Source organism: Mesoplodon densirostris, chromosome 1, assembly GCF_025265405.1.
Source record: "Mesoplodon densirostris isolate mMesDen1 chromosome 1, mMesDen1 primary haplotype, whole genome shotgun sequence".
NCBI classification, from domain to species: Eukaryota; Metazoa; Chordata; class Mammalia; order Artiodactyla; family Ziphiidae; genus Mesoplodon; species Mesoplodon densirostris.
The window spans coordinates 147,640,825-147,659,173 of record NC_082661.1 but is presented as its reverse complement, the minus strand read 5'-3'; the positions used below and the strand labels follow the sequence as shown (position 1 = coordinate 147,659,173).

The following is an 18,349-nucleotide window of genomic DNA, read 5'->3' as shown; positions in this document are numbered from 1 at the left end:
ACTTTATATCAACTTGTGGGGATAACAACTGAAGTCTTGTGTATGCAAACATCCAAGCATAGCTCACAGCTGTAGGGCAGTGTTTTGGAAGGTTTTCTTGCTTTAAAAAACTGGAGAGACTTATAATCCATGGATCTTGGCCTTGGGTCACATGTGCAAATATCCATATGTGCGATGGACTAATCACATCAAACTGGTGGCTAATAGGAGAAGAGTTCCATTCTGCTAATGTCTGTAAATCTATTGAGCTAGGGCAATACAGCAAAGTAGTCTATGCAGAGAAAAAACAAACAAACCAATTGATTATTGTATATTTCAACAACTTTCAAAGTTTTGCCATATAAATTGCTTCTAACTATAAGTGGCTTATTGCTAGTTTCTAGAACAGAGGTTCTTAAACAGGGGTAATGTGAGCAGAGAATTCCTGAAACTGCATATAAGCTGTTTTGTGCACATGTGTACATGCAATTTTCTGGAGAGAGATTCCATAGTTTGTGTTAGTCTCAAAAAAGATCCATAAACCAAAAAGTTTAAGAACCACTACTTATGTAATTCATGTATGAATATGCAGCTTTCATGGGCATACTGAAGCTGCTAGAGAACTCAAAAATGAACCATTAACTTTCATGCTGATGTGCCCTATATAAGCATAAGTGGAACTGACGGGGAAATGGGCTCCTCTCCAGAGGTACATATTCTCAAATATTTGCTCAATAATATTCAAAGCTCTTATACTGAAGAGATAAAGACTTACCTTAAGAGCAAATTACTTATGATTCAAACAACAACAATGACAACAAAACAACAACAAAAACCAGAGTCTTAAACTGAACAGAGGCCCAATTCACTTGATCATTCAACAGATATTCATAAAGTACCCGCTCCGAGTCAGGAACTGTTTTAGGCACTAGAGAGCCATCCATTTCTCAATTTATGGTTAATAATCTAAAACAGAATGCTTTAAATTGCACAGATTTATAGCCATCTCTTAGGTTTATAAAATTTTATTAATATCTCTCTTGGTTACATATAACTCGTGAGGTATGAGAGCCAAGTGTTATGTGGAAAGCACAGAAACCTCTTGTCCAGGTATTCCCAAACGGGAAGAAAATAATTTCAAGTAGTAAAGTGTGATGGTTATTCTTACATCAGTTTTGAAATCTTGATATATGACCTTTTCTTCCCCCAAGCCAAACTAAGAAAGTTGGCATCAGCTTTCTTATGTATGTGTTGACAAAGTGTTTTTCTTCATTTTAATGAGTCAAATTACATATGACTCAGGCATAAAATACTATATATTTACTCTATGCACTTAAATTTACGTGGCAAAGCAAACAAATACACTTACTGAAGGTGCACAGCACAATTTTTTGCTTCGAACTTCAACAAAAATTTTCTCCACAGCCTTTTAACCAGCATATATAGGTCAAGAATATTATATACCGTAATAAATAGCAAACAATAGTCGATAGAAGCTTCAGATTTAAGTGAAACTTTTTAGACTGGAATGGTTGGAATTTTACAAAGATAAAATATTTTTATTTCTGTGGGAAGAGTACTGGCCATAGCATAAACTAGTGCCACTTTGTGCGTGTGTATGCCACTTTTTAAAAAGTATTTTTTATTTTCAAAGCACTTTACCATTTTCAAAAATACTTTCTAATGCATGACATTTGTAAAAGAAACTCATGTATGTATGTATGTCTTAAGTTCCAAAACACGACTGAATAGCACAAAATCATTAAAGTTACCTGATCGGCCCCAGTGAGATGGATGAAGCTCTCAAGAATGGATGGGCTCAGCCTGTCCATCACATCTATGGCTAACTCATCATCACCCTATAAAAAAGACATCACATGTCTAAAAAAGTTTAGGAATGTTTCAGAAAAGCCGTCAAACCTAGGTAAACATTAAAACTCACTTTAGCCCTATTTGTTACAAGTGGAATCGAGGGCAGGTGGGTGACCTTAGACCCTGTCAAAAAGATCTTGTTATAAAGTAAATTATCCCTGCACAGTAAAAACAGAAATGGAATAAGGATGGACAAAAGGAGTTTTTAAGTACTTTCATTAGATAGCTGGATGAGATATCTAAATCTTACCTTAGGTATTTCCAAAAGTGCAAATAAAGCCCGTATTTCTCTAAGGACACTGACAGCCAATCTCCTAGTGGCAGGTCGACTGCTACAGAGAGTGACAAGTGCAAACCCTTCAACCACATGGAATACATTGGAATACGGGCTCCTTTCCAGAGGAGGGGGATGAGAAGCTCCATTAAGCATACCATGCTTGAAAAATAAACAGAAGTTAAAAAATATATGTATGTATAGACATTCTAGTAAAACAATTACTAAAGAGTAAAGCAAATCATAAAAATGATGGCTATAGGTCTGTCTCAGCTCAAGAAATTTAAATAACATTTAATTTATAAAAATGTCATAGTCACATAGTGAAAAAAGCATTTAATTGGCAGTCTAAACAGGAATTCTGTACCTAAGTTCTATCACTCTCTGGCTACTTGGTAAAAGCCTTAGAGCTGACACTTAAAGTCACTACTGGCCTAACATTTCTATATGGAAAATGAGGGGATTGGATGGTATCCTTTGTACTCAAAGTGTGGACCAGCAACGTGGCATCACCTAGGAGCTGGTTAAAAAGAGAGATTCTCAGGCCCCTGTGATTTGTAGGCTCTTTAAAGGTTGAGAAACTGGGTTGGCTTAGATGATCCAGCTCTAATATTCCAAGATTCTATGACTTAACACATTATCACAAATCAATAATTTGAGCACCTTTTAGGGTTAAGAAGCACACATACTGTATATGTAAAATGGGGACTGGTGCCTTTGATAAAACAATCAAATAACTCAACTGAAAGGCTACCAAAATTTTTTATTATATCAGCTTTAAATATATTGGAAACAACCTAAATGTGAGCTAGAATTGCCTCTAGTTTCTATGTTCATTTAAAAATAATTATTACCGGGACTTCCCTGGTGGCTCAGTGATTAAGAATCCATCTCCCAATGCAGGGAACACGGGTTCGAGCCCTGGTCCAGGAAGATCTCACATGCCGCAGAGCAACAAAGCCCATTCGCCACAACTACTGAGCCTGCGCTCTAGAGCCTGCGAGCCACAACTACTGAGCCTGCACTCTAGAGCCTGCGAGCCACAACTACTGAGCCCACGTGCCACAACCACTGAGCCCGTGCACCACAACTACTGAAGCCCACGCGTCCTAGAGCCTGTGAGCGACAACTATTGAGCCCACGTGCCACAACTACTGAAGCCCACACACCTAGAGCCTGTGCTCCACAACATGAGAAGCCATCGCAACGAGAAGCCCATGCACCGCAACGAAGAGTAGCCCCCGCTCGCCGCAACTAGAGAGAAAAGCCTGCGTGCAGCAACAAAGACCCAATGCAGCCAATAAATAAATATATATATATTTTTTAAAATAAATAAATAAAAATAAAAACTAAAAATAATTATTACCAAAGAAAGAAAGTTGGAAAGGTTGGACACGCAAATGTTATGTATTTAATATATAAACTATAGGAAAGTTCTGCTTAAGGGATTACAAATACTTTGAAAGGAAGTAAAACTAATAAAACTTTTAGTTTTTGAGAAAGTCAGTATGTTTTAACATCATCATTGGTCATCTACCACTGACCACATACAAAGAGACACTACAAAAGAGTTTGGTACCTGTGAGTCCTGGTTTTTGTTATGCATTTGGGTTGCTTGTTTCCACTGATTTATTAATTGCACCAACATCTTTACGGCATTATCAAGAAGCGTGGGATGGACATCAGTCACTTCACGAACAATAAAATAAACAAATCCTGAAAGAACATCCTCCCGCCAATCTGGAAAATCAAGCATTAGTGCCTGCAGAGTATTGAAAGCCAGAGCACGTAGTTCTTCATCCATATGAATTGTGAGCCTACCAAGAACAAAATTCCATTAGCAAACCTCAAAAACCTTCCAAAGAGTTTTATCATCTAAAACGTAAAACTAAGAATTTAAAAAATATACCCTCTCAGTTGGTTCATAAGAAGTAAAAAGATAGGAACCAATGTTCACTTTTTGTGCTATATTCATCCTTATGCTAAACTATATTCATTTATTTACATTCACACATCAATCTACTAATATTAGTTGGTACTTGTACTATAATTCAGAATAATAAGTTTAATCATAATTCAAATGCTGTACTTTAGAAAACACAGATTGACAAATCAGAATTACATTAAAAAATTCTTTAATCCTTAAAATACCATATGTTATCCTATAATCAATCAAAAATTACGTCCAATCATATAATACCTTAGTGCTAGCTCATATTTATTTAGTCCTTTACTGGAAAGGACATGATTCATCTCTATCATTCCTTTCATGCTGCTGAGGTTACAGTTAAACATAAGATGGCTGATTGTGGAGAAAGAAATACAACAAATCAAGATGGAATCAGTTTAACAGAAATAATTCTTGACAGTGAGAATGAGAATAAATTTAGGAGTAACTTCATAAATTGGGGTATGCATAGAAAGAAAATGAAAAAAAAAGTGTCAAACTAACCCATAAGGTCTTCAAGAGTTTAAGTCTAAATAAATTATAGGAGAGGATATATATAATTACCTTTTAAAGACATCAATACAATATGAGGACATGAATTAATATTAGTTAAAGGATTTTAATGGAACTTAAAGAAGAGAATGATAAACAAGAAAATCATAAAACATGGCTGCAGCAGTGAAGCTACCAATATATAATGCTATATGAATATGAGTTTCCGTTTGGGGCTGTAGAGTATTATTTTCATGATTGACCATCAAGACAAATGCATCAGAGTTAGAAAAAGCCTGAATGAATAAAGAAAAGCAGGTGTATTAAAAAGTATGCCACAGGGCTTCCCTGGTGGCGCAGTGGTTGAGAGTCCGCCTGCCAATGCAGGGGACACGGGTTCATGCCCTGGTCCAGGAAGATCCCACATGCCGTGGAGCGGCTGTGCCCGTGAGCCATGGCCACTGAGCCTGCGTGTCCGGAGCCTGTGCTCCGCAACGGGAGAGGCCACAACAGTGAGAGGCCCGCGTACTGCAAAAAAAAAAAAAAAAAAAAAAAAATGTATGCCACAGTTACATGCTTGGGCAGCTGGAAAGATGGAGTTATCCTCAATGACAGAGGAAGAGAGCTGTGTGATTTAGGTGAGAGGAGATACCACAGTCTTTGCCCTGCTGAGCTCAGTTCAGGTCTTCACTAAGCCAACATTCATCTGACCATGAGACTGAGTAGAAAATGTATTACAGCTACAGAGACCTAGGAGTGAACCACGAAGCAGCAGCAGTTAGAGCAGCGCACTGGAAGTACCACATGGGGTCACATCAAGGGTCTCTAGCCCAGTGTTCTGTCTCTGATAGTGGCACCAAAGGCGATACTGTGGGCTAGGAGAGTGACTGACTCTGTGCTGCTGGCTTTAAAGGTCATTTGAACATCCCTTAAATCCACGAATTTACACCTATCTGTGTGACTCAGGGTATAGCCATGAAGAGAATGGTGCCTGAATAATTTAAGGCAGGAGAACAAATTGACCTTCTCTAGAGACAGCAGACAGGCCTGCAAATTTACAGTGTATCTTTGCTTTGTCTGTCTGCTTACTTTATTTCTAAGTAAATAAGATTTAGACATCACAATTCCAAATGATAGGAGTTGGGGACAAAGTAAGCAGACCCTAGAATCTTTCTTTCTGCCAAAATAAACTAATTGGTAAGTGAATACCACAGGGGAAAGAAGCAAAGTATTATAAATAGCAAAGCAAATTGTCAATCACTGTCGAGATGTTTGCTCCTCTATCCCTGCCCCTTGGAGATGCAATTTCATTTTGGTGGGGGATATGGACTGCCGTCCACAAAGATGTAGGTGAGTTAAACTGAGGTGGGAGGAGTAAGAGTGGAATTGAATGAGAGTTGTTTACTGCTTTCCCAAGGAATAGCATTATAAAAATTAAAACTTATTTTCCTTCCCTAATACTGGCAAGAACTTCGTAACTCTGCAATCTAATTTAAAGCAAGAGTTAAGAGATAGAGTGGGAAGGGATGAATTTATCTCATGGTGCAAAGTTTCAAAGTAACCCCTTTCTGGGTTTCCCTCATGGCGCAGTGGCTGAGAGTCCGCCTGCCAATGCAGGGGACACAGGTTCGTGCCCTGGTCTGGGAGGATCCCACATGCCGTGGAGTGGCTGGGCCCGTGAGCCATGGCCGCTGAGCCTGCGTGTCCGGAGCCTGTGCTCCGCAACGGGAGAGGCCACAACAGTGAGAGGCCCGCGTACCGCAAAAAAAAAACCAAAAACAGTAACCCCTTTCTTCTCCTCGTAATCCTAAGAGACCAATACCATTCAAGGCCTGAGTGCAACCCGCAACCGCTGAGGATAGGTAGTGCGCAGGTGTGTGAAATGCTAGGTGTTTTCAAGGAGGTAGACAAGGTTGCTGGAGTGGTCTATTAACTGTTTATTCACTGTGAATTTAAGACTTAGTGATAAGTGCCCAGTGTGCAGTAAACATCTTTCAATGTGATCAAGTATCACTGCCCTGATAGTCTTTGCACTTGGTTTTCCCTTTAGGCTGGGGCCAGCAAACTATGGCTCAAGGACCAAATCCAGCCAGGAGCCTTCACAGGTGGCTGCTTCTGCACTACAGTGGCAAAGATGGGTAACTGTGACAGAGACCACGTGAGTTGAAAATCTTAAAATATTTACTATCTGGTCCTTTAAGAAAAAAAGTTTGCTGACTCCTTATCTAAAGAGAATCCCCAACTATGTCAACAAAGGGGTTTTTCAAAAGGCCATCACCTCAACTTAGAATTACTTTTGGGAGCTGGTATTTAAGTTTGGATGCCATGTTATTTACTCATTTACAGAGCCTAGTAGAGAAAAGAGATAAAAACTTGAATGCTACCTCTGCAATAAGAGGAAAAAGTGAAAATGAGACCTGGTTATCACCCTAGGTGCTAAAGAAATGACTGTAGGAGTTAACACACTAATTAATTGCCCAGTGGGGCCGTCATACACCGATAATGCCCATATGTTAAGAGACAACATGGTATACAAGTCCCAAGAAACAGTACTAGATGGAAAGGCAAGGAATTTAAAAATAGGATTTGTAGGGCTTCCCTGGTGGCGCAGTGGTTGAGTCTGCCTGCCGATGCAGGGGACGCGGGTTCGTGCCCCGGTCCGGGAAGATCAGACGTACCGCGGAGCGGCTGGGCCCGTGAGCCATGGCCGCTGAGCCTACGCGTCCGGAGCCTGTGCTCCGCAACGGGAGAGGCCATAACAGTGAGAGGCCCACGTACCGCAAAAAAAAAAAAAGGATTTATAGGGGAATCCAGAAGAACTTTAACAGTTAAAAAATGAGTGAGGACTGCTGGTGGGAATGTAAATTGATACAGCCATTATGGAGAACAGCATGGAGGTTCCTTAAAAAACTAAAAATAGAACTACCATACGACCCAACAATCCCACGACTGGGCATATACCAAGAGAAAACCATAATTCAAAAAGACACATGCACCCCAATGTTCACTGCAGCACTATTTCCAATAGCCAGGACATGGAAGCAACCTAAGTGTCCACCGACAGATGAATAGATAAAGAAGATGTGGCACATATGTACAGTGGAATATTACTCAGTGATAAAAATAAACGAAATTGAGTTATTTGTAGTGAGGTGGATGGACCTAGAGTCTGTCATACAGAGTGAAGTAAGTCAGAAAGAGAAAAATAAATACCGTATACTAATACGTATATATGGAATCTAAAAAAAAAAAAAAAAGTGGTTCTGAAGAACCTAGGGGCAGGACAGGAATAAAGATGCAGACCTACTAGAGAATGGACTTGAGGACACAGGGAGTGGGAAGGGTAAGCTGGGACGAAGTGAGAGAGTGACATAGACTTATATACACTACCAAATGTAAAACAGATAGCTAGTGGGAAGCAGCCCCATAGCACAGGGAGATCAGCTCGGTGCTCTGTGACCACCTAGAGGGGTGGGATAGGGAGGGTGGGAGGGAGACACAAGAAGGAGGGGATATGGGTATATATGTATACGTATAGCTGATTCACTTTGTTATACAGCAAAAACTAACAAAACATTGTAAAGTAATTATACTCTAATAAAGATATTAAAAAAAAAAGATACTTTTAGGATTTCACATTTAGGATATCAGGTCATTCGTTGCTCTCATTCCCTGGGGAAAGAAAGGCTTTGACCTCTCTGCCATGCAATTAAATAAAAGTAATTAAATACATCTTGAGATTAAATTTCATCAACAACAACACCAACAAAAAATGAATGAGGAGAAAGTGTTAAAACGTAAAAGACAAAATGGGAGTTTAGAAAGTTATCAAATAAAGGATGAAAAATGTCTTTATCACTACTTTTTTAGTGATAATAGTAAAAGGGGTGCATTAGAAATTTAAAGAGATTTAAAGAGATAAAAGGTAACCTGACAAACAGTAATTCTCATTTACCTTGCTAACAATTCAATGAGGTCAGTTCTGCTCATACCGTCAGGAATCAACCTTGGAATAGCAGCAATACAAGTTCTAAACAAATCAATTTTGGGTTTTCTTTCCCCCCTGAAAAACAGGTCACAAGAGGACTTAATAAGAAGAATCTTACATACACTAGACAATGAAAGCAAACTTGGAAAAATTATTACAGAAAGTGAGCCCACCTCTAAAAGTTTAATGTATTTATTATAAAAAGAGCATATACAAATCCAGTAAATAATTATCAGTTTATAAATGCAGAAAAGAATATATGGATAATTCAGGAAAAAAACACAGGTAGCCAGCAAAAAAGGTTTTCAGTAATTGAAAACAAGTATAACAACTATTATGTTTAAATAATAAGTATTATTTAAGTAAATTATTTATATTATAATGGTTTCAAATAGAATTAAATATATAATATTTAACCTTTGATAATATTTAATTATTAAAATAATAAAATTGACATTTAATAACCAAATATTAGTTATTTGGGGGGGTCTATAAAATCAACAAAATTTTTTCTTTCTCTTAATATCATATACTAACAAGGGTTTTAGAAAACAGACATTCTCATATACTACTGTTGGAGTTGTTTTTTCTTGTCTTTTTATTTTACTTCAGAATGTACACACACACACAAACATATTTAAAATTTTTATGTAATAAAATATGTGAAATTTTGAAAATCCTGGTTCCTCCAGAGGCTTGATACAATTTAATTTTTCTGTATTTTCCCCTAGTTATTCAATGATTTTATTTATTTTAAATATCTAACCTTCTAGATACTGGTTTTTATTTTGGTCTACATTTCAAGGGGAAGCTGTTAATTTATTTTACCCAAATTATTCTTCAATTGGCCCAATAAAATAATTCTTATATAAACAAGAATTTGGATGTTTTAAGAGTTTTCGGCTCAGTATCCATTATCACGGCAATGGACCTACTAGTTACTTTTAGTGATTTTATATACAGTGAGTTTTCTCAGCTTGGTTCCAACATGCATGAATTTCAGTTAAAACTAACCACAATTTAGTTAAATAATACCAGTCTCCAACAATGTGGTTCAATTTTCCGTTACCATCAACTGTAAGTAATTGTGTAGCCAAGCTTCCCCATTAGCTCCTCAGTGCACAAATCAGGACGTAAAAAACAGATGTGTATCATAACCAGTGATTTAATCACATTAATTTTTTCAAAGTCTGTCGTGATTGGCCACTGCACATCTGTTATTTGGTTCACACATACATGGCAAATTATGTAGTTGTGTTGATTCCTTGCCTCCAGGGGTAAACTCAGGTGGCATTTGACAAAAATGGATAATCAAAAGAGGAAACTGGCCAACAAAGATTAAAGTACAGCAAAAGTGAATACTGGAAGTGAAATATTGGGTTGGCCAAAAAGCTTGTTTGGGTTTTTCTGTAACATCTTATGGAAAAACCCAAATGAACTTTTTTGGTCAACCCAATATGAATCAAACATTAATGGAGTTACAGAGGAACTAGCTGACCGGGGAATGCTGACACTGCTGTCATTGAAGACACTACATACGCAGCCAGAGGAACTCAGTGAGGGCAAATTTACAGGCAGAAATGAGGAAAGTGTGACAAAAAGGATGAAGACTTCCCAGAAGAAGTAATGCAGGAAAAAAAAACTTCGCATTAGAGAAACTCTCAGAGATATTAACATTTTCTAGTATATAGTAACTATGCATTAATTGAGAGATCCAATATCCAATTTGGTTATCTAAGATGTACAATGCAGATACTAACACCTTAAAAAAAAGTCCACTTATAAAGAATATGTAGATACTTCCTAGCAAGTAAAAGAAGTTATTGCCATAAAATATATCTTCCTGAGGAGGAAGTCCCTAACAATAAGGGAAAAAAACATGGGTTGACAAGCAGTGCTGGCAGTGGGATGGGGGTGAGATGAGGTACAGTTTCTCACACAAAAAGCCACTCGTACACTTTCCCCTCTGTACCCTAAGTTCCCAGGAGATTTTCAGGTTTTCTTTTTTTGTTGAACAAGGCTCTGGAAATAAGAGCATTTGTTTGACTTAATAAACCAACCATGTCCACACACATCTGGGGTCACTAGCATTTATCTCTCACTCACAGAATAAGTATAAGGCCTCATCACTGACAACAAACGGTACGGATCCAGCATGACTTTGGCTATCTGTACTGGTTTGACAGCACTTTAAAGAGTAAAACTGAGCCTGTGGGAGGAATCGCTGTATTAAAAGCTGTCGCAGATGGCAATAGGGGCGAAATCCAGAAGAGAAAGGAAGGAAACAAGGAAGGAAACAAGCAAGAATCGACCCACTTTACTTATGAAAACTGAAATAGCAATGAAGAGAAATAATTGACTACATACGTAATCATATCTTCAGGCTCCTTATTAGACATCTGCACACTAGTCATACACATTGGTCTCCCAACTTCTTTGTCCAAATGTCTGAGAATGCTGTCTAACGCTTTTCTCACTTGAGGGTAGTAAACAGACATTCCTGGGGGGGCGGGGGGGAACTTCACAGTTATAAAATGTCAAAAATTAGATAAAGAATAGTTACAATTATTTTCTGTAAAAAAATAAAAGCCTATCAACCTTTAAATTACATTAGCTTAATTTTGTTACAAAGGAAGGAGTTCTGACTTTGACATACTATTCTCCCTGATAATTTGCTTCAGTATATTGGAGAAAATGTGTAAAAATTATGCACACAACTAAAATTAATTTGAAGGAAGGACAAATGCAGTGAATAGTAGTATCATGTGAGAAAATACTTAACCAGAAGACTTTTAACATAACAACTTATGGATATTATTTTAAAAAGTATTCATTTTTGAATCACTCTGTACACTGGAATAACCAGGCAAATATATACTTTCACAGGCAAATATATACATGTATGTATGCATTTACACAGGCAATAATATACATTTTAGATTTGATCATAACCTTTCACAAAAGAATATTAAACTGTATTATTTACTTATTCCAGTTAACACTAACCTATGACTTTTGCCTCTTCATCTGTCAAGGTTTTATTGAGAAAAATTTTCTTTACACGCAGAGTGTTTCCTGAGGGAAGAATAACTCCTGTTGTTGGCATTGGCGGCTCACCATCTTTCTGCTGCAAACTGTCCGCTATTACAAGGAAGACTCTGAGGCCTATGTTCATTCTCTTCAGAGAAAAAAGTTTCAAAATAAAGAAGTCGGAGTGTCAGAAAATTCCTTTTTTTTTCATGCTAAAAATATCTCATCAAATAACACTGGGGGATGGGAGGAAGGAGGACAGAAGAAACACAAACCTTTCTGTCTAACATTTTTTTAAACTAGCCCAGGCACTGCAGTTTGCTCTAATACCAAATTCCCAAGTGCCACCCATTCATTTATGAGGTCAACTGGCTCTCTTATTTTCTAGCTTATTTCAAACCTCTTCCATCCCTTCCTCAACTCTCCTACACCGTGATACCATACTCTCCCCTCTATAAGCAGATGATCTGTCACCCACTTCACAGTCAGAAAAAAACCATCAACTTTCCTCAATCTCTCACTACAAAACACACTGATCTACTTATATCTGCACCTCTTCTTCCTCTACTTTGCTCCTGTTACAGTCGAGGGGTGCTGGTATTCCTAGTTATTAGAATCCCATCTGCTCTTACATTATCAGGAAATTACACTATCAATTATCCCTTCTCTTTCTTGCATCTTCAACATTTCCCTTTTAACTGAATATATCTGACTCCTGTTAACTATACTCAACTATCTTAATGCAATGAGCCCTCCCCATAATACTTCCCTCTCACTCATCAGTGACAATACTGCTCAAAACAGTGGGCATTTTTCCTGCATCCTATTTGACTTTTCAGCAGCATGGGACACTGTCAAATATTCCTTCTTCCCTGAAACCCTCCCTTCCTTGGATACATCTGTGCCACTGCTGACTGGTTCATCTCTGTCGACATTTCAAATTTACCCTCCTTTATCTGAATATTAAATGTTAGACTGCTTCAAGGCAAGTTCCTAGGCTGCCTTTTCCTATCATTATGTATTCTCTCCGAAAGTAATTTCATGTATTTACATGGCTTCAACTACCACCCATACCAGATCGCCTGCTAATTTTAAGCCTTACTTCTCCTCTGAACTTGGACCCTCAGACTAATTTGACACTTCTACTTGGATGTCAGAAAGATGCCTCAGATTTGCCATGTTCAAACCAAATGCCCTCTTCCCCGCCAAACTCAGTATCTTCTCAGTGTTTCTTTTCTCAGTAAATGATCTTCTCTCTATCCACACCACACCATCTCAGCCCAAGCTGTCATTAGTTATGACCTACACAAGTGGTCTCTAAAATGGGTATATGCATCCCAGTGGGTGTGTAAGATGGTTCACTGGAATACAGGGAGAAAATAAAACTTTCGTTTATATATATTTTTATCTAAATAAGATCAAGGTTTTAAGATTTACCGCTCTTTACATATGACATAATACTGGTGATATTAGTCTAATATCAGATGGTCATTTCACATAGTCATAGAAGACATCTTGAAGGGAGTGGGAAAATCCCACAATGTACTGTGGTTTATAGAGGTGTCCTCACTTATTCATTCTTTCAGTGTATTGCAATTTGCTTGATTTGATTAAGTGGATTAATAGATAATTTTATCTGGCTTTAACTAAACTAACTCTCACAAGCTTAAAAAGATTCCTGAAAAGAAAATACAGATTGAAGAAAACCCTAATAAAGTAAGCCTGTAGAAAAACAACAACAACAAAACGGCACAATTGAGCTTCCCTGGTGGCACAGTGGTTGAGAATCTGCCTGCCAATGCAGGGGACATGGGTTCGAGCCCTGGTCTGGGAAGATCTCACATGCTGCGGAGCAACTAGGTCCGTGAGCCACAACTACTGAGCCTGCGTGCCTGAAGCCTGTGCTCCACAACAAGAGAGGTCGCAACAGTGAGAGGCCCGATCACCGCAATGAAGAGTGGCCCCCGCTCGCCACAACTAAAGAAAGCCCTCACACAGAAACGAAGACCCAACAAGCCAAAAATACATAAATTAATTAATTAATTTAAAAATAAACAAATAATAAATAAATAAAATGGCACAACTGACATTTTTTCTACTCTTAGTATGAGCGTTTCAGTGAGGTAAAAACTTAAGTTCAGAAATAAACTTGTTCAATGAAGAGAGTATTTTTGAAAACGGATGATCGAGAAAACGTCTTTCATTATGTGATTTTTGTTGCTGAGAACCAGGTTAAGCATATCATCTATAAAAAGTATTTTCTGGGCTTCCCTGGTGGCGCAGTGGTTGAGAGTCCACCTGCCGATGCAGGGGACACGGGTTCGTGCCCTGGTCCGGGAAGATCCCACATGCCGCAGAGTGGCTATAGGCTCGTGAGCCATGGCCGCTGAGCCTGAGCGTCCGGAGCTTGTGCTCCACAATGGGAGAGGCCACAACAGTGAGAGGCCCACGTACCGCAAAATAAAAACAAACAAAAAAAAAATTAAAAAAAAAGTCTTTTCTGTTCACTTTAAAAATTTGGAAATAATTATTAACCTATCTTAAAAATCCGGGCTTCCCTGGTGGCGCAGTGGTTGAGAGTCTGCCTGCCGATGCAGGGGACACGGGTTCGTGCCCCGATCCCGGAAGATCCCACATGCCGCGGAGCGGCTGGGCCCGCGAGCCATGGCCGCGGAGCCTGTGTGTCCGGAGCCTGTGCTCTGCAACGGGAGAGTCCACAGCAGTGAGAGGCCCGCGTACAGCAAAAAAAAAAAAAAAAAAAAAAAAAATCCTACAAATAAAAAGCTTCATTAACTTTTGAGCTCGTTTGTTAACTATATAAATATATATCTTAGGATTTGATTATGAGGAGGACCAGCACAGTAATTTAAAAGAAATAAGAGAAAATGTAACACTTATTTTGTCTTTTTACATTCTCCAGTGTCATTAAATTCCAATATGCAATTACTTCAAAAAATATTCTTAAACAATCTGAAAATTTTATATCTAAAGGATGAGTAGCAGTTTACAAGGGAATAACGAGGCCAAAGAAGTAGGAAATAACATTTATCTTAATTTGTCTTTAACTAGAGGTGTGAGCCTAAGAGTTCTGATTCCAGAAATTGTGCTTAAAAAAAATTTTTTTTAATTGTATAGGATAGTAAATTACTACATTTTAATTTTTTTACCTCTGGATTAATGGTGAAAGTTTTGGTAGATTTTCCAACACTGAGAAGATCAAATATTATTTCTTTCATTGCAAAATCCAAACGTTCCTAGAGAAAAAAAAAAAATCAATAAATCCTTATAACTTTCTACTGCTATGGGCATACCTTGGAGATAATGTGGGTTTTGTTCCAGACTGCAATAAAGCAAAATCGGAATAAAGCAGGTCACACAAATTTTCTGGTTTCCCAGTGCATATAAAAGTTATGTTTACCCTATACTGTAGTCTATTAACTGTACAATAGCATTATGCCTAAGAAAACAATGTACAACCTTAACTAAACAATACTTTATTGCTTAAAAAACACTAAACATCATCTAACAACACAGAGTCACCACAAACCTTCAGTTTGTAAAAAAAGGCGATATCTGCAAAGCACAATAAAGCAAAGTGCAATAAAACAAGGGTCTGCCTATATAAGTTAAGTATCATGTTAAGAATTATACAAATAATGGCAACAATACAGGTCTGTGCCCACAAGAAGTTCCTGAATCTAGTTGGACAAAAGAAAAATGTATATGAATTAATGTTAAAAGTATATGATTATAGATACATGATTTAATTATCAAATGATTGGTTTAATAGCCAAACCAGCAGGATAGAAGTTTTAAACACGCATTTGCCAAACTCATATTCAAGACCTAAGTGAAGGAATTCCCAAAATAATGATAAAAGCAAGTTCCATGACAACAGCAATGAGGCAGGCCTGGAGAGCAGGGAGTTCATACTGGGACAGAAAGGACAGGGCTCCAGGAAGGTAATCTCCAAGGAAAGAAAAGTTAACTGAGAGTAACTGATGTTTGAGAGGAGCTCTATAGTTCTGGAGGAGTGTTGGTGTGAGGCGATTAAGCAAAGGGAGTGGGTACGACCCTCGGGGAAGGGATGCAACCAAATAGCAAAAGTTTTCTCAACAACAGATCTAAAGCAAAATCTGCTTTCATTCATCTTATTGACACATTTATTCTTATCTAATTATCATTAATTCTGTGCTCCCGTAAATAGAAGTGTATTCGTTTTATTTAAATATTCCTTATTTCTTCATTGTCAAAAATAATTACATTATGGGTCATCTTCATTATCATAGTTTTAGTTCAAAGAGAACTCAATGAACATTCTGGAACCAAAGTTTTTTTCCCAAACTGAGAAGGTAACCCTACCTATGCTTCTCCAGGGCTGATGTCCCAAAAGAGAATGTGACCAGAGCCATGGATTTGCTTACTCAGCCCCCATTTAATCCTCTTCAAATAAACCTTCCTTTACTGCAGAGGCTAGAAAGCTAAAGTGATATTTCCCAGGATGCCTCTGGACAACAGGCTTCAGGATGTGACTGAGACCCAGTCAAGTGATATACTCATGGGGACCCTTGGGAACTGGGGTACGGGAGGAGGAAGGGGAGGACAGGGAGAAAGGAATCTATTTTACTGGTGGGGACTGTGGTGGAAACATGATTCTGAAGCGCTTGGGGGGGGCACTTCCTAATTTGGCAGGTTTTTGACTGTGGCAGAGCAGCAGCTTCCTTGGTAGCCCGATGGTGTAGTTTCCTCTGGATTTCCATTTCAGCTAGAATCTGTTCCTTCAGTCCTATGAGTGATTCTGTGAACGACCTCTATGCCTTAAAAGACCCCTCTGGATTCAACAAGCTACCACGGACTCTAGTGTCTCTACCTGAGAACCTAGATTAAAGCAGGTTATGGAAACAATGTTCCAAAATCTTTCAAGACACTCAGGAATTAATTAGTAAATAGACAAGCGGAGGATTATGAGACATTTTCTTGACTCTTCCTAAATTAAGTGCCTCCTCCTGTGAGTCTCCTTTCCAAGTGTGTAGATCAATCATCTAAATGTATTTTGCACACACACAAAAATCATTAGCATCATTTAGTTTTTACTTTTTAAAGCATACTTTTATTTTTCACTATTTAGTATTAATAAATGTTTTGTTATCATGCTTTTAGATGTGTAACAAATTCTATGACTCTAAGTTACTCTTTTTTTTTTAACATCTTTATTGGAGTATAATTGCTTTACAATGGTGTGTTAGTTTCTGCTTTATAACAAAGTGAATCAGCTATACATATACATATATCCCCATATCCCCTCCCTCTTGTGTCTCTCTCCCTCCCACCCTCCCTATCCCACCCCTCTAGGTGGTCACAAAGCACTGAGCTGATCTCCCTGTGCTATGCAGCTGCTTCCCACTAGCTATCTATTTTACGTTTGGTAGTGTATATATGTCCATGCCACTCTCTCACTTTGTCCCCTACTCTTACAATTTACATGTATATAGGTATTATGAGGTGAGGCACTCACCTGAGCAATGAACTGAATAATCTTCACAAATATATTGAGAGGTGTATCACGAGGAACCACACTACGTGACCCTTTTGGGAAAAGTGCTGACACTATGCTCATAAGACGACTGTAGGGAAAAAAGATTAAGTCATAATGAGAGAATGAAATCAACAAAACATTAGCAAAATATCCTTCCCATCCTTCATAATATGTCAAGATAATTCATATTCCTCCTCAAGGTATTTGTAATGTTAACTAAAATTCATCAGTGTGGCATTTTTTACCAAGATGTTATTTTAAAACAAAGGCACTCACCTTTGAGTTACAGTGTTGCTTTCACATTTTATTCTAATTACATAGACCCACAACAATCTATACAAAGATTCCAGTGCAACTCGAGACATTTTAGGATCTTTATTCTGTTTAGAAACAAAAGAGAATAAAAATAAGCTTATTTATCAAAGTACTTGCAATAATTTAAGATCAATTATATTCTCTGTCAACAACTAAAAGCCCTCTCCATTCCCTTCTTTATTCAATCTAAAACAGGTATAAATATGTAAGTATATATTTGGTATATGGTAAGGACAGAGAGCTCAAAAGCAACTATAAATAAGGAAATTGAGCCATCCCTTATATTCTCAAAACAAAATACTATTAGTATCTCTAAGAACTCTGAAATTATACACACTTCAACTTACCTGATGGTAAAAGGGACACACAACAATACTGACATAATGATAAAAGGACTGCTCATCTTTGCTATAATTCATTGCAGCTCATACACAGTTAAAATTTATAACACCAAATGTTGTTATAGATATTTGCGCTTATGGAATAATGCAAAATATTATTGAGTGATTATACTTAAAAGAAGGAATATGGAATGGTGGGTTAAGAGCATAGACTCTGAAATTAGGAATGACTGGCCAAACCCCATCCTTGGATCAGTTGGTGAAACAGTTTCCTCAGCTCTAAAATGGAGATAACACGGTACCTACCTCACAGATTAAGGGAGTTATTATGTGAAAAGCACTTGGAACACTGCCTGACACATGTTAAATGTTCAGTAAGTGTCAGGTGTTTACCTTTAATTTTTTAATTTAGAATTAGAACATTATTATTTAAAATCAGAAAAGTATCCATTTCAATCGCAATTTGATCAGCAAACCTTTTCTTCATACTAGCTATTATAAAAAGTGAAGTTCTTAAATGACAAGAGACATGTAATGAGATTTAATTGTAAATTTTGAAAATTAGCTAATAATC

The 18,349-nt window shown here is 37.7% G+C and overlaps 1 protein-coding gene across 7 annotated transcripts in view; it reads right to left on the bottom strand.

Moving 5' to 3' along the window:
* Positions 1-18,349, bottom strand: part of FRYL (FRY like transcription coactivator) — a 252,295-nt gene that overhangs the window by 83,937 nt on the left and 150,009 nt on the right. For all 7 annotated transcript variants that reach the window (XM_060110201.1, XM_060110192.1, XM_060110246.1 and 4 more), the window contains 10 exons: positions 17,396-17,499; positions 17,099-17,207; positions 14,751-14,837; positions 11,560-11,731; positions 10,921-11,053; positions 8,521-8,628; positions 3,705-3,942; positions 2,102-2,287; positions 1,752-1,838; positions 3-271 (listed from right to left, as the gene is read on the bottom strand). In XM_060110201.1, the coding sequence (XP_059966184.1) occupies positions 3-271; positions 1,752-1,838; positions 2,102-2,287; positions 3,705-3,942; positions 8,521-8,628; positions 10,921-11,053; positions 11,560-11,731; positions 14,751-14,837; positions 17,099-17,207; positions 17,396-17,499 (1,493 nt within the window). The remainder of the gene's footprint in view (positions 1-2; positions 272-1,751; positions 1,839-2,101; positions 2,288-3,704; positions 3,943-8,520; positions 8,629-10,920; positions 11,054-11,559; positions 11,732-14,750; positions 14,838-17,098; positions 17,208-17,395; positions 17,500-18,349) is intronic.